Source organism: Pan paniscus, chromosome 11, assembly GCF_029289425.2.
Source record: "Pan paniscus chromosome 11, NHGRI_mPanPan1-v2.0_pri, whole genome shotgun sequence".
Classification (NCBI taxonomy): domain Eukaryota; kingdom Metazoa; phylum Chordata; class Mammalia; order Primates; family Hominidae; genus Pan; species Pan paniscus.
The window spans coordinates 58,333,151-58,348,158 of record NC_073260.2 but is presented as its reverse complement, the minus strand read 5'-3'; the positions used below and the strand labels follow the sequence as shown (position 1 = coordinate 58,348,158).

Below are 15,008 nucleotides of genomic sequence, written 5' to 3'. Positions count from 1 at the left end.
CTACTAAAAATACAAAAAATAGACGAGCGTAGCGGCGGGAGCCTGTAGTCCCAGCTACTCAGGAGGCTGAGGCAGGAGAATGGCGTGAACCCGGGAGGCGGAGCCTGCAGTGAGCCGAGATTGTGCCACTGCACTCCAACCTGGGCGACAGAGTGAGACTCCATCTCCAAAACAATAACAACAACAAAAAACCTTTTTAACACAAAAGAAAACTAAAATAATTTGTCGCTACCAGACATTTCCTAAAGAATGGCTAAAGGAGGTTTTTCAAAAAGAAAGGAAATTATAACGAAGGATTCTTGGAACATCAGGGAAAAAATGAAAAGAGAAGAAATATGGATAAATATAATAGACTATCCTTATCAATTTTTGAAATGACATATGATAATTGACACAAAAATTGTAATACCATATGATACTTAAGACAATGATATTTAGAAGTGGGGAAGATAAAGGACCCAAATAGACATAAGGATTCCATATTTCATTATGAGAGTGAAGATATTTAAGTTGACTGTGGTAAGTCACATATGTACACTATAATACCAAGCAACGAGTAAGAAAATTATAAAAATTACCTTAAATGTAAATGGTTAAAATATAACAAAAGTTAGATGTTGGCAGAATCAACTGAAAAAAAAATAACACAACGAGAAATTTATAAGAAACTCACTTCAAAATAAACATAGGCAGGTTAAAAGTAAAAGGATGGAAAAAATACACTCTGCAAAAATTAAATTTGAAAGAAAGCAGAATGGCTATCTCATAAAATAGACTTCAGAACAAAAATACTAGAACAGGGACATTACATAATGATTTAAAAAAAAATCACCAGGAAGACATAAATGCATATGCAAGAAACAATACACCCTTAAAAAAATGAGGCAAAAATTGAGACTTCTGGTTTCCAATCTGATATGACGTTAAGAGTCTGGAAGTCATCGTTCCCATTCTCACAACAAGAAAAAAGCTGCACTAACTAAAAATAAACAGTTCTTCTTACACAGTTAAAGTCATAGGGCAAACATTACTCCTAAAGCTGCAGAGACAACTGAAAACAGCATCACGGCTAATGGAGCCAAAGCAGATGGTAGAGTCTGGTAAAAGCACTTACAATGTAACTGACTAATTGATGGATACTGAGCAAGGACAAGCTACAGAGATTGAAAACTCCTAGAGTGGGGGATACGCCTTAGAGGGTCAACACACCTTCAAGAGTTTTATCTCCAGGAAGAGCCCCATCAAGTTCTCAGAAAAAGATAGGAAAAAAATGCTCTTATGTCTCCAGCAGGGGGAGGGAAGGAGTAAACATTTTTGAAATAAGCGCAGAACATTATGTTCTCCTTAACAACATTCTAATCCCCCAAAAAGCTAGTTTACTAGAGCCTAAACCACCTAGGGGAATGGAAATACCCAGAACCAGCCCCCTCTACCCTTCTTTTCTTACCCAAGAGAAGGGGAAGGAAGCTGAGAAGCACTCTGAAGGTCACAGTCCAGGAAGACAGGTTCTCTAAAAGACTGACCTAATCCTAAGAGTACAGGATGCTTCTGGCCGGGCACGGTGGCTCACGCCTGTAATCCCAGCACTTTGGGAGGCCGAGGCGGGCAGATCATGAGGTCAGGAGATCGAGACCATCCTGGCTAACATGGTGAAACCCCATCTCTACTAAAAATACAAAAAATTGGGCCGGGTGAGGTGGCTCAAGCCTGTAATCCCAGCATTTTGGGAGGCTGAGGCGGGCGGATCACGAGGTCAGGAGATCCAGACCATCCTGGCTAACATGGTGAAACCCCGTATCTACTAAAAATAGAAAAAAATTAGCCAGGCGTGGTGGCGGGCACCTGTAGTCCCAGCTACTCGGGAGGCTGAGGCGGGAGAATGGCGTGAACCCGGGAGGCGGAGCTTGCAGTGAGCTGAGATGGCGCCACTGCACTCCAGCCTGGGCTACAGAGCAAGACTCTCTCAAAAAAATTAAAATAAAATAAAAACATTAAAAAAAAAAGAGTATAGGATGCTTCTCCTCTCCCCGCACCTTATCATCAATCACATCAGTACATTACCTGTATAGTAACAGGAGATTAAAAATGAAAGAGCTGTCAATTTTAGACCCTATTTAAGACAGAGTCTCTGGGAAAACTCAAAACGGAAGAAAGAAAAATAAAATAACCTTAGAGGAAATTTTGGCCTCTGACACCACAGTTATGCAAAGAGCAAATTCAGCCTAACTACTAACCAGATAAACATAAAACCTTAAATTAAAGGCTTCCTTACCTCAGTTCCTTTGCCAATACAACATGTCTGGCTTTCAACAGAAAATTGCAAGGTATGCTAAAGCCAAACAATAGTCTTATGAGACGAATCAAGCAAACATGCAGATATGACAGATTTGGAAATATCAGATAAGGAATTTGAAATAATAATCAATATGCTAAGGGCTCTATGTTGAAAAAGTGGGCAACATGCAAGAAGAGATAGGTACTATAAACAAAGATATGAAATCTCAAAATCAGAAGGAAATACAGAGATTAAAAGTAAAAATTGTAGAGTGTCTTTGATGGCCTCATCAAAGTCTGGGAAGACTGGGAAGTGCTGAGGAAAGAATCAGTGAGTTTCAAGATATGTCAATAAAAATTTTCCATTAAACACAAAGAGAAAAAGAATGAAAAATGAAACATAATATCCAAACTGTTGGACAATAATTTTTTTTGTTTGTTTGTTTGTTTTGAGATGGAGTCTCTCTCTGTCGCCCAGGCTGGAGTGCAATGGTGCAATCTCGGCTCACTGCAAGCTCCGCCTCCTGGGTTCACGCCATTCTCCTGCCTCAGCCTCCCGAGTAGCTGGGACTACAGGCGCCTGCCACCACGCCCAGCTAATTTTTTTGTATTTTTAGTAGAGACGTGGTTTCCCTGTGGTAGCCAGGATGGTCTGGATCTCCTGAACTTGTGATCCGCCTGCCTCGGCCTCCCAAAGTGCTGGGATTACAGGCAAGTGAGTCACCGTGCCCGGCCCTGTTGGATAATTTCAAACAGTGTAACCTATGTAACCCATAATTGGAATACCAGAAGTAGAAGGAAGAGAATGAGAACCAGAAGAAATATTTAAAATAATGACAGTTGAGAATGTTTCAAAATTAATGACAGACATGAAACCATAGGTTCAGGAATCTCAGCAAACACCAAGCAGGTTAAATACAAAAAAATCCACACCTAGGCATCTCATATTCAAATTGCAAAAAATTGAAGACTTTCTTAAAATTAAAATAAAATCTTTTAAAAATAAAATCTCGAAATAAACCAGAGTAAAATAAAACACCTTACCTACATAGGAACAAGAATGAGAATTATGCCAGATTTCCCTTAAGAAACCATGCAAGCAAGAAGAAAGTGAAGTGAAATATTTAAACTGTTGAGAGAAAACACACACTAATATAAAATTCTATATCCAGTAAAATTATCCTAAATAGTAAAGTAGAAATAAAGACTTAGATAAACAGAATTGAGGAAATCTTTCTCCAGTAGACCTACCTTGCAAGCCATGTTAATAGAAGTTCCTCAGAGAAAAGAAAAACAATATAGGTCAAAAACACAGAAATACATAAAGAAAGGTAGGAGCATTAGAGAAGAAAAAAATTAAAATAAAATCTAGTGTCTTCTTCTTAATTGATGTAATAGGTAACAGCTCTAAATAATACTAACAATGTATTGGGTGATTATGGCTTATGAATAAGTAAAATGAATGATAATAATGTAATACAAAATAAGACAGAAGGATTGGAAATGCTGTGTTATAAAGTACCAGCACCATTAATGAAGTGGAATAGTGTTATTTGAAAGTAGATTGTTATAGTGTATATTTCATACTCAAAGGCTACCACTAAAACAATTACCAAGAAATGTAATTAATATTCTAGGAGAAGTGAGGATATGGAATCATATAAAATGCTCAATTAAAACAAAAAATGTGAGACGGGAATTCAGGAAAAAAAGAAGAAACAAGGGCAACAAATAAAAAAGAGTTACAATATGGCAAATATTAATCCAAGTATCAATAATCACTTTAAATGTAAACAGTCTAAATATACCAATTAAGAAAGCAATGGCAACAAAAGCCAAAATTGACAAATGGGATCTAATCAAACTAAAGAGCTTCTGCACAGCAAAAGAAACTACCATCAGAGTGAACAGGCAACCTATAGAATGGGAGAAAATTTTTGCAATCTACCCATCTGACAAAGGGCTAATATCCAGAATCTACACAGAACTTAAACAAATTTACAAGAAAAAATCAACCTCATCAAAAAGTGGGCGAAGTATATGAACAGACACTTCTCAAAAGAAGACATTTATGCAGCCAACAGACACATGAAAAAATGCTCATCATCACTGGCCATCAGAGAAATGCAAATCAAAACTACAATGAGATACCGTCTCACACCAGTTAGAATGACGATCATTAAAAAGTCAGGAAACAACAGGTGCAGGAGAGGATGTGGAGAAATAGGAACACTTTTACACTGTTGGTGGGACTGTAAACTAGTTCAACCATTGTGGAAGACAGTGTTGCGATTCCTCATGGATCTAGAACTAGAAATACCATTTGACCCAGCCATCCCATTACTGGGTATATACCCAAAGGATTATAAATCATGCTGCTATAAAGACACATGCACACATATGTTTACTGAGGCAGTATTCACAATAGCAAAGACTTGGAACCAACCCAAATGTCCATCAATGACAGACTGGATTAAGAAAATGTGGCACATATATACCATGGAATACTATGCAGCCATGAAAAAGGATGAGTTCACGTCCTTTGTAGGGCCATGGATGAAGCTGGAAACCATCATTCTCAGCAAACTATCGCAAGGACAAAAAACCAAACACTGCATGTTCTCACTCATAGGTGGGAATTGAACAATGAGAACACTTGGACACAGGAAGGGGAACATCACACACCGGGGCCTGTCATGGGGTGGGGGGAGAGGGGAGGAATAGCATTAGGAGATATAGCTAATGTAAATGATGAGTTAATGGGTGCAGCACACCATTAACATATGGATACATATGTAACAAACCTGCATGTTGTGCACATGTACCCTAGAAATTAAGGTATGATAATAATAAAATAAAAGACTGAGACTGTCAGAGTGAACAACAACAACAAAACCCATGATCCACCTACATGTTGTCTACTGAAATCCTCTTTAAATATAAAATAGCAGGTAGATTTGAAGAGCTAGAGAAAGATATACCATGGTAACACTAACCAAAAAGAAAGCCAGAGTATCTAAATTAATTTTAGACAAAGCCAACTGCAGAGCAAGGAAAATTATCAGAGATGAAAAAGGGCATTACACAATAATAAAGGGGTCAATATAACAAGAAGATATAATAATGCTTAATGTGTATATACCTAGCAACAGAAGAGTCAAAATATATTAGGGGGAAACTGATAGAACTGCAAGGACAGAGAGACACATCCATTATTACCACTGGAGACTTCAACACCCCTCTATGAGTAAGTGACAGACTCAGCAGGAAGAAAATCATTAAGGATAGATTTGAACTGAACAGCACCATCAATCAACTGGATCTAAATGAATACTTTAGAATTCAATTAGCGTTATAGAATATTTTATCTAGACACTGCAGAATACACATTCTTCTCAAATACAAATGCACAATTCATTAAGTTAAACCACATTCTAGGCCACAGAACACTTTACCAAATTTAAAAGAATAGAAATCACAAAAGGCATGTTCTTGAATCAGAATGGAATTAAACTAATAATAGCAGAAAGAGAGCTGAAATATCCTCAAATACCAAAAAATTTAAAAACACATTTCTAAATAATAAAACATGGTGAAAGAGAAAGTCTCGAGAGAAACAAAATTTTTTAACTAAGGCAGTAATTAATAACCTTCCCAAACAGAAGGTACCAAGCCCAGATGATTCACTGGTGAGTTCTATCAACATTGGAGAAATAAATGATACCAATTTTCCACAATCTGTTGCAGAAAATAGAAGCAGAGTGACTATTTCTTAACTCATTCCATGGGCCAGCATTACCCTAATACCCAAACCAGCAAAACCTTACAAAAAAGTAAACTGCAAACAAATATCTCTCTTGAACATGGATGAAGCAATCCTTAAAAAATATTAGCAAATTGAACCAAACAATTTTTAAAAATAAACACCACAACCAAGTGGGATTTACTCTAGATATGCCTTTAACATTTGAAAATTAATTAATATAGTCCATCAGATCAACAAGCTAAAGAATAAAAATCATATGCTTTCAGTACTTTCTGCTCAATTTCTATGTAAACTTAAAATTGCTAAAAAATATAAAGCCTATTAATATAAGAAAACTGATGGAGCAGAATAGAAAAATAAACAGATCCACAATTATAGTACAGATTTCAAAATGTCTCTCTTAGCAACTGACAGAACTACTGGACAAGAAGTCAGCAAGGATATACAAGATCTGAACAACATAATCAACCAACAGGATCTCACTGAAATACATACAGAATACTCCACTTAAGAATAGCAAAATATACATTTTTTTTTCAAATGCCCATGAAAAATTTACAAGACAGACCATATCCCTGGGAGCCAAACAAACCTCAACATATTTAAAAGAACTAAAATCACACAAAGTATATTCTCTAAGCATAATGGAATCAAACTGGAAATCAATACCTGAAAGAGAAAAAGAAAATCTCTAAACACTTAGAAATTTTTAAAAATACACTTCTAAATAAGCTACAGGTCAAAGAATATGCTTCAAAGAAATTTATTAAAATACTTAAATGAAAATGAAACTACATGAAAAACTAAATGAAAATGAGAATACAACATATCAAAATATGTGAAATGTAGGTAAAACTGTGTTGATAGGGAAAACGTAGCACTAAATGCCTACATTAGGAAAGAAGAAAGCCCTAAAGCCAATAATGTAAGTTCTTACCTCTAGAAACTAGAAAACAAAATTAACTCATACAAGCTGAAGGAAGGAGATAACAAAGAGAAGAGCAGATTTCAATAGAATTTGAAACAAAAATAATAGAGAAAATCATGAAACGAAAATCTAGTTCTAAAAAACAGTAAGATTGAAAAACTTCTATAAAGACTGACAGAGACAAAAAAAGATGAGACAAACTATGAATATGAGAAATTTAAGTGGATATCACTACAGATGCTGGAGACATCAAATGAATAATAAGAAAATACTATAAATAATTCTACACAAATCAACTTGACAATTCAGATTAATGGACAAATTTCTCAAAAAGTACAAACTACCACAATTCACCTAACATGAAATAGGTAATTTAAGTAATTGTAACTATTAAGAAAATTGAACTCATAATTTAAAATTACTGAAAAAAAAATCTCTTGGCCCAGATGGTTTTACTGGAGAATTCTTTTTGTTTTGTTTTGGTTTTGGTTTTTATTTTTGAGATGAAATCTCGTTCTGTTGCCCAGGCTGGAGTGCAGTGGTGTGATCTTGGCTCACTGCAACCTCTGCCTCCCAAGTTCAAGCGATTCTCCTGCCTCAGCCTCCTGAGTAGCTGGGATTATAGGTGTGCGCCACCACACCCAACTAATTTTTGTATTTTTAGTGGAGACGGGGTTTCACCATGTTGGCCAGGCAGGTCTCGAACTCCTGACCTCAAGTGATCCATCTGCCTCAGCCTCCCAAAGTGCTGGGATCACAGGCATGAGCCACTCTGCCGGGCCTTACTGGAGAATTCTACCAAATGTTTAAATAAAAATTAAAGTCAATTTTACATAATCTCTTCCAGAAAACAGGAGACTAGAGAATGCTACCAAATTCATTTTATGTAGGCAGTATTGTCCTGATACTGAAACCAGATAAAGACAATATGAAAAAAGAAAACTACATATCAATATCTCTTATGAATTTGAATGCAAAAATATTCAATAAAATATTAATAAATCAAACACATTAGAAATGTATTTTTTAAATTATACATTATGGCGAAATGGGAGTTGCTCTAGTTATGCAAAGCTGATTCAACATATCAACAGACAAAAGAAGAAATATAATATTTTAATACCAATTGACACAGAAAAGACATTTGACAAAAATCCAATGTCCTTTCAAAATAAAAACTGTCAGCCAACCAGGAATAAAAGGGAACTACCTCCACATAACATAGGAAACAAGAATGAATGCTTTTCCCCTAAGACAGGAAACAAGGCAAGGATGTCTGCCCTCACCACTCTAGTTCAACCTAGTATTGAAAGTCTAGCTACTGCAATAAAGCAAGAAAAATAAATTAACTCCCTACAGATTGACGAGGAAGAAATAAAGCTGACTCTACTTGCAGATGACATGATTTTCCATATAGAAAATCCCAAGGAATCTTAAAAAAAATTAAGTTCAGAAAAGAGCTTATAAGATTAGTATGAAACAATCATATTTCATATTCTAACAAGAAACATATGTAAACAAAAATTTAAAGCACAACAGCACTTACAATCAATCAAGAAACTAACTAAATGCCTAAGCATACTTATAAAACATATAATCTCTGGATGCTAAGAATTACAAAATGCTGAGGCAAGAAATCAAAGATCCAAATAAATGGAAAGATATCTCATGTTCATGGATTGGAAGACTCAAAACAGTAAAACACCAATTTTCCCTTCATTGAGCTATTATGTTTAATGTCATTCCCATAAAAATTCTAGCAAGATGTTTGTAGACATAAACAAATTTATTACAAAATTTATACAGAATGAGGCAAGCTACAGACTTAAACAATCTTGAAAAAGAAGAATAAAGCAGGAGGAATAACTCAACCCTGCTATACAGCTACCACGTTCAAGACAGTGTGATATTGGTGGAGGCATATAAATTAATGAAACAGATAAAGAATGCAGAAACAGACCCACCACACAAGTAAGTTCAACCAATTTTTAACACTATTTAAAATGCAATTCAATGCAGGAAGGATAGCCTTTTCAACAAATGGTTCTGGAGCAACTGAACATTCATAGTCAGAGAGAGTGAGAGAGAATCAACTCTCACATCTTATATAAAATGTGTCCCAAAATAGGGCATGGAATTAAAAGTAAAAGGTAAAACTATAAAACTTTTAGGAAAAAAATTCAAAAATCTTTGGAATTGGAATTTAGGGTTAGGTAAAGAATTTTTAGAATTGACACGATGTGTACAACCCATAAAAGGAAAATATGATAAACTGAATCTCATCAAAATTAAAACTTTTGCTCTAAAAAATTCCAGTTAAGAGTCGATGAATAGGCAAGCAACAGAGTGGGAAAAAATATTCACAAATCACATATCCAACAAAGGGCTAGTATCTAGAATATATAAAGAACTGAAAATTCAACAGTAACAAAACAAATCCAAACAATCCAATTAGAAAATGAACAACAACAAAAACACATTCACAGACATCTATCTCACTGAAAACGATATACAGATGGCAAATAAGCATATAAAACATGCTCAATATTATTAGACATCAGGGAGACACAAATTAAAACCACAATAAAGATATTACTACACAGTTATCAGAATAGCTAAAATAAAAAATAGTCGCAACACCAAATGCTGATGAACATGTGGAGGAAATGAAATCATACACTGTTGGTGGGAATGGTACAACCATTCTAGAAAACAATTTGGCAGCTTTTTATAAAACTAAGTATGCAATTACCATATATGACCCACCTATTGCACTTTGGGGCATTAATTCCAGAGAAATGAAAACTAATGTTTACACAAAACCTGTACACAATGTTCATAAAAGCTTTATTCATAATTGCCGCAAACTGTAAACAAACAACCCAGATGCCCTTCAATGAGTGAATAAACTCTGGTATATCCATGCCACCGATTGCTAATCAGCAATGAAAAGGAACAAATTACTGATATACACAATTATGCAAATGAATCGAGAGGATTACACAGAGTGAAAAAAACTCAACCACAAAGAGTACATACTATATAATTTCATTTACATAACATTCTTGAAATTTAAAAAAACCCATAGAAATGGAGAAGATACTAGTGGTTATTAACGAGCAATAGAGCAATAGGAGTAATTCTTTTTTTTTTTTTTTTTTTGAGACGGAATGGAGTCTTGCTTTGTCGCCCAGGCTGGAGTGCAGTGGCGCCATCTCGGCTCACTGCAAGCTCCACCTCCCGGGTTCACGCCATTCTCCTGCCTCAGCCTCCCAAGTAGCTGGGACAACAGGCACCCGCCACCACACCTGGCTACTTTTTTGTATTTTTAGTAGAGACGGGGTTTCATCGTGTTAGCCAGGATGGTCTGATTTCCTGACCTCGTGATCCACCCGCCTTGGCCTCCCGAAGTGTTGGGATTACAGGCATGAGCCACCGTGCCCGGCCAATAGGAGGAATTGTTGTGCTGATGGAAATACTGTGTATCTTGACTGTATGGATGTCAAGATTCCGGCTGTGATATTGCACTATACTTCTACAAGATGTCACCTTGGGGTGGGGGAACTGCTTAACGGCTACTTGGGTTCTCTCTGTTCTCACAAGTGTATGTAAATCTACAATTATCTCAAAATATTTTTAAAATTATCTTTTCAAAAGAGGAGAAATAGGGAAATTCTCACTGATGGGAGTGGAATATTCCATTTCTTGTGTTATTTCCGCCCTTAGCCCAGTAGTTTCCAAAAGATCACCTGGGGATTTTTTTTTTAAACAATTCCAAAGCCAAGGCTACACTTCATTCAACAGCAATGAACTAACAAATAATTAAGTTGTGTAATGCCAACTTTAAAAAACTGGAGAACTGGGAAGGAGAGTTTCTTACTTACTGAACTTATGTAAGATATCTCATTTATAAAAGAAACCCCATGAGATCAGTACTACAGGGTCCATTTCATCAAAGAGGAAACAAAGTCTGAGAAAGATTAAGGAATGGCCTAAATTTCCACAGCTGCTAAGTGACAGACTTAGCACTTGAACTTCAAACTTTGAATGCAACCAGACCTTTGCTCTTTCTACTAGACCAAATTGGGGGGCAGGCATCCAGGGGAGAGAGGGATCACCCTGGGAAGGGACCCAGATGCGGACTGCACAGGTCTAGCACAGTGGGTAAGATTTAAGAGTGTGAGGGCCGGGCGCGGTGGCTCACGCCTGTAATCCCAACACTTTGGGAGGCTGAGGCGGGCGGATCACCTGAGCTCAGGAGTTCAAGAACAGCCTGACCAACACGGTGAAACCCCGTCTCTACTAAAAATACAAAAATTAGCCGGGCGTGGCGGCACCCGCCTGTATTCTCAGCTATTCGGGAGGCTGAGGCAGGAGAATAGCTTGAATCCGGGAGGGGAGGGGGTTGCAGTGAGCAAAGATCGTGCCACTGCACTCCAGCCTGGGTGACAGAGAGGCCAATCCAGGCAGAGGAAATGGTCTGGCATATTCCAGGGGCTGATTGGCCAGACGGATTAGGGAAGGCAATGCAGGTATGGGTTAGTGGATCAGCGCAAACCACCTTCAGATGACAGTCATACACCACTTTCCAACTTAAAGATTTTGTATTGAAAATTTAAGAGTGAAATTTAATTTAAGTGGCTTTATTATGCTACCGACATACACTGTTTTTGTTTTTTTAAGACAAGGTGTTGCTCTGCTGCCCAAGCTGGAGGCAGTGAAGCAATCACAGCTCACTGCAGCCTGGACTTCCTGGGCTCCAGTGATCCTCCCGCCTATATACTATTTGGGATTGCTAAAACTAAAAAAATGAAAGGCAAATTTCAGTATTTAACTATAATTAGCAATAAAGTGCTTTCAAGAAACTATATGGAAACTGTTGGAGAGCAGCGGTGAGTCCTGCAGGGGACTGTGGGGATTCCGGAAAGGAGGGGGAAGTTGGTCTTTAACTTAGGAGAAGACGGTTTTGATGCAGGCAGAGTTTCCAAAACATTACTTCCATATATGAAGATTAAGGTATACATTTCTCAAGATATAATTTCAAAAAAATGAGACACCCATTGACTAAAGGTTTTAATAACCCTAGTCATTATTTCATCCTAGACCACGGTGAAAGTGGCGGGGCTGAGGAAGGGCATATTCAGTTAATCTAAAGGGAGGAAACAAACGTTCCAAGTAGATTTAGAGGAAGACTTTGAGAAGAGTAAGGAGGTTACCGGTTCCCACTGGTCTTCATGAAGAACTGTTAGACCCAGCCTGCCCTACAGCCATTATCTCCTCAGTGTGAACGGAAAGCTAAGGCATACGTTATTAGCAAAATTTCCCTTGATTAAGAAAGGACAAGTCACTAGCCCTGCATATGAACGCGCTGAACGTCTCTCAATGGTCAGGAAGGCGCTCTTGAATGCTCTTTGGTCCAACCAAGAGCGGGAAGAGAAGGAGAGAGCGGTCAGGGCTTTGAACTAAGAGCCACGGGAGGGACCCTGGCCTTTTCTCCCTCAAAGGCATCTCGCAGCCCGAGGGCCGCGCCCCGGCCCCGTGAGCCCCTGTAGCCTCCAGCAGTGGCGCTTACCTCGTGAGTCCGGGCGCCGCGCTGTCCCGCAGCGCAGAGCCAGCCGCTGCTCGCAGCGCTCCGCCAGGTTCACCGCGGCCCGCAGCTGCCCCGCGCCCGCTGCGTACGCGAAGGACACAGCCGAGCGCGGGTGCCCGCTGGGGGCACCTCGGAGGGTCACCGCGTCGGGGCCACCGTGCCGCACCACCGTCCACGCGGAGTCTGCTGAGCAGAAACGGGCAAAGGAGAGGCATCACTGGGCGGCAGAGGCCAGCAGCAAGAGGCAAAGCAGACCTGTCTTTTATGTGAATTAACGTTTAATTGAAATTTACATTACTGCATGTTTGCCGCGATTTGAGGAGTTGGACCTGTGTAACAATGTACTGAGCCAGAACTCAGCCTCTAAGAGAAAGCATATTGGAAGAACTGATGACCAAACTTTTGCGACGTCACGCCTAAAAATGTATCATGTAAGCAATGACTTTTTAGTTGTTAAAACCATTTTTTTATATCAACACAAGCATGGGGCCAAACTGTTACTACCTGGACCTTTATCTTTTTAAACTCATCTGCATTTTCCTCATCTGTATGTGCCTCTATTTCTTTCATTATCGAATAAATTTATAAAAGATACATATTGGGACGATGTGACGCACATATTCACAGGTATGATAGGAAGCAGCTCTATTAAAATAAAGTGGTTTAATTATGTCAGCTTCTCCATCAGTGACCAAGCCCAGAGGAATCAGAGGCCTTGAGCTTCTAACAGCACTTTCCAGGCGGTGACCCTGAGCATCTGACTGCCTGCTGACATCATTTCTGATGTATCTCTGTCACTTGATTACTTATATTGTTTTGATGAAATAAAAACAAAATGACTCCACAATCTCAAAAGGGAAGAAGTGCATCTTGAGTTCTTTAGTGTTCCCAACAATGGACCTCCCACCAGACTTGAAGTCACTTTAATTCTACTATGCTGGTGCTGTCTGGTCCTTTAACCTCTAATAAGATGTATTTAGAATAATGGACATTTTACATAAAAATTTTCCGAACTGGAGAAATGAAGAAACATTTGTATGGGGATTTTTTAAGAACTACGAAATAAAACAATGTGATACATTTTACCTTGAGAAATCACCCTCCCAGCCCTTCACATCTCAGGATTTTTAATGGCTTGGCTGCTAAATGGCTAAATGGCTTGTGCGTAAGACAAATTTCACAGCCTTACTGTTACTTACACACGCCTAACAACAGAGATCAGAGGAAAGAAGGAAAAGAAAACCAGCCATGCTACTGAAATCTCTCTTTAGTCACAGAACCCATGGAGAGCAAAGGTGTGATATCCACAAATGAGCCACAAGTACAGAAAAAAATCTGCAAATTTAAATAACGAATGCAATTTTAAATTAAATTATCACTCCACTCACTGTACTCACCAAAGGAGGCTGTAAGTGTGCCTATGGTAATTGCAATTCCATGGGTTCTTCCTTTAATATTGCTCTATTTTTTAATTTTAGATTTTTTATTTAATTTATTTATTTTTGAGATAAGAGTCTCGCTCTGTTGCCCAGGCTGGAATGCAGTGGTGCTATCTCAGCTCACTGCAGCCTCTGCCTCCTGGGTTCAAGCAGTTCTCCTGTCTCAGCCTCCCAAGTAGCTGGGACTACAGGCACACACCACCACACCTGGCTAATTTTTGTATTTTTTTAGTAGAGACGGGGGTTTCACCATGTTGGCCAGGCTGGTCTTGAACTCCCAACCTCAGGTGATCCACCCGCCTTGGCCTCCCAAAGTGCTGGGATTACAGGTGTGAGCCACCACGCCTGGCCTCATTTTAGAATTTTTACAACCTGGTGTTACTCTGTGCACATCACCTACTCTCACCTTCAGAGTTTTCCTATCAACTGAATCAAATATAGAAAAACCTATGGAACACTAAGTTGGGCATTGAAGATGCTCAACCACATGCCATTTTTGGTCATGTGTTCATGATTTATTGTACAATGGGAGAGAAATGATGGTCCGGAGTAGTTCACATAGGCTGGTGGGCAGTATGATAGATTTGCAGTCACCCATGGTTAAGATGTAATCACAGAAATGCCCTCAGTACTGAGAAGGGAACTGTTGAGAATACATCTGTAAAACTTGTTTTTCTGAAGAGTAGAATAGTAACCAGGGACATTATAGGATATGCATTTGTGTTTATAAAATTCCACTTGACTCACTTCTCCTTATAATATCAGTAGTAAAAGACCCAAAGAAGGACACAGACCATTGTGGTTTCCCTAATTGCTCATAATTTATTTCAATTGATTATAAGCATATTGGAACTGGAAAGGATCTTAAAGAGCATCTAATATAACCCTTATATTTTTCTTTTTCTTTTTTATTAGAGATAGGGTCTCCCTCTGTTGCCCAGCTTGGAGTGCAGTGGCACCTTCATAGTTTACTGCAGCCTCGACCTCCTGGGCTCAAGTGAATTGGACCTG

General features: G+C 38.4%; 1 protein-coding gene across 6 annotated transcripts in view; it reads right to left on the bottom strand.

Annotated features, from left to right (window-relative positions):
* Positions 1-15,008, bottom strand: part of LOC117978859 (contactin-associated protein-like 3) — a 239,003-nt gene that overhangs the window by 57,837 nt on the left and 166,158 nt on the right. For 3 of the 6 annotated variants that reach the window (XM_055091859.2, XM_055091856.2, XM_055091858.2), the window contains one exon: positions 12,541-12,744. In XM_055091859.2, the coding sequence (XP_054947834.1) occupies positions 12,541-12,744 (204 nt within the window). The remainder of the gene's footprint in view (positions 1-12,540; positions 12,745-15,008) is intronic. The other 3 variants (XM_055091860.2, XM_055091857.2, XM_055091861.2) reach the window with 1 other exon arrangement.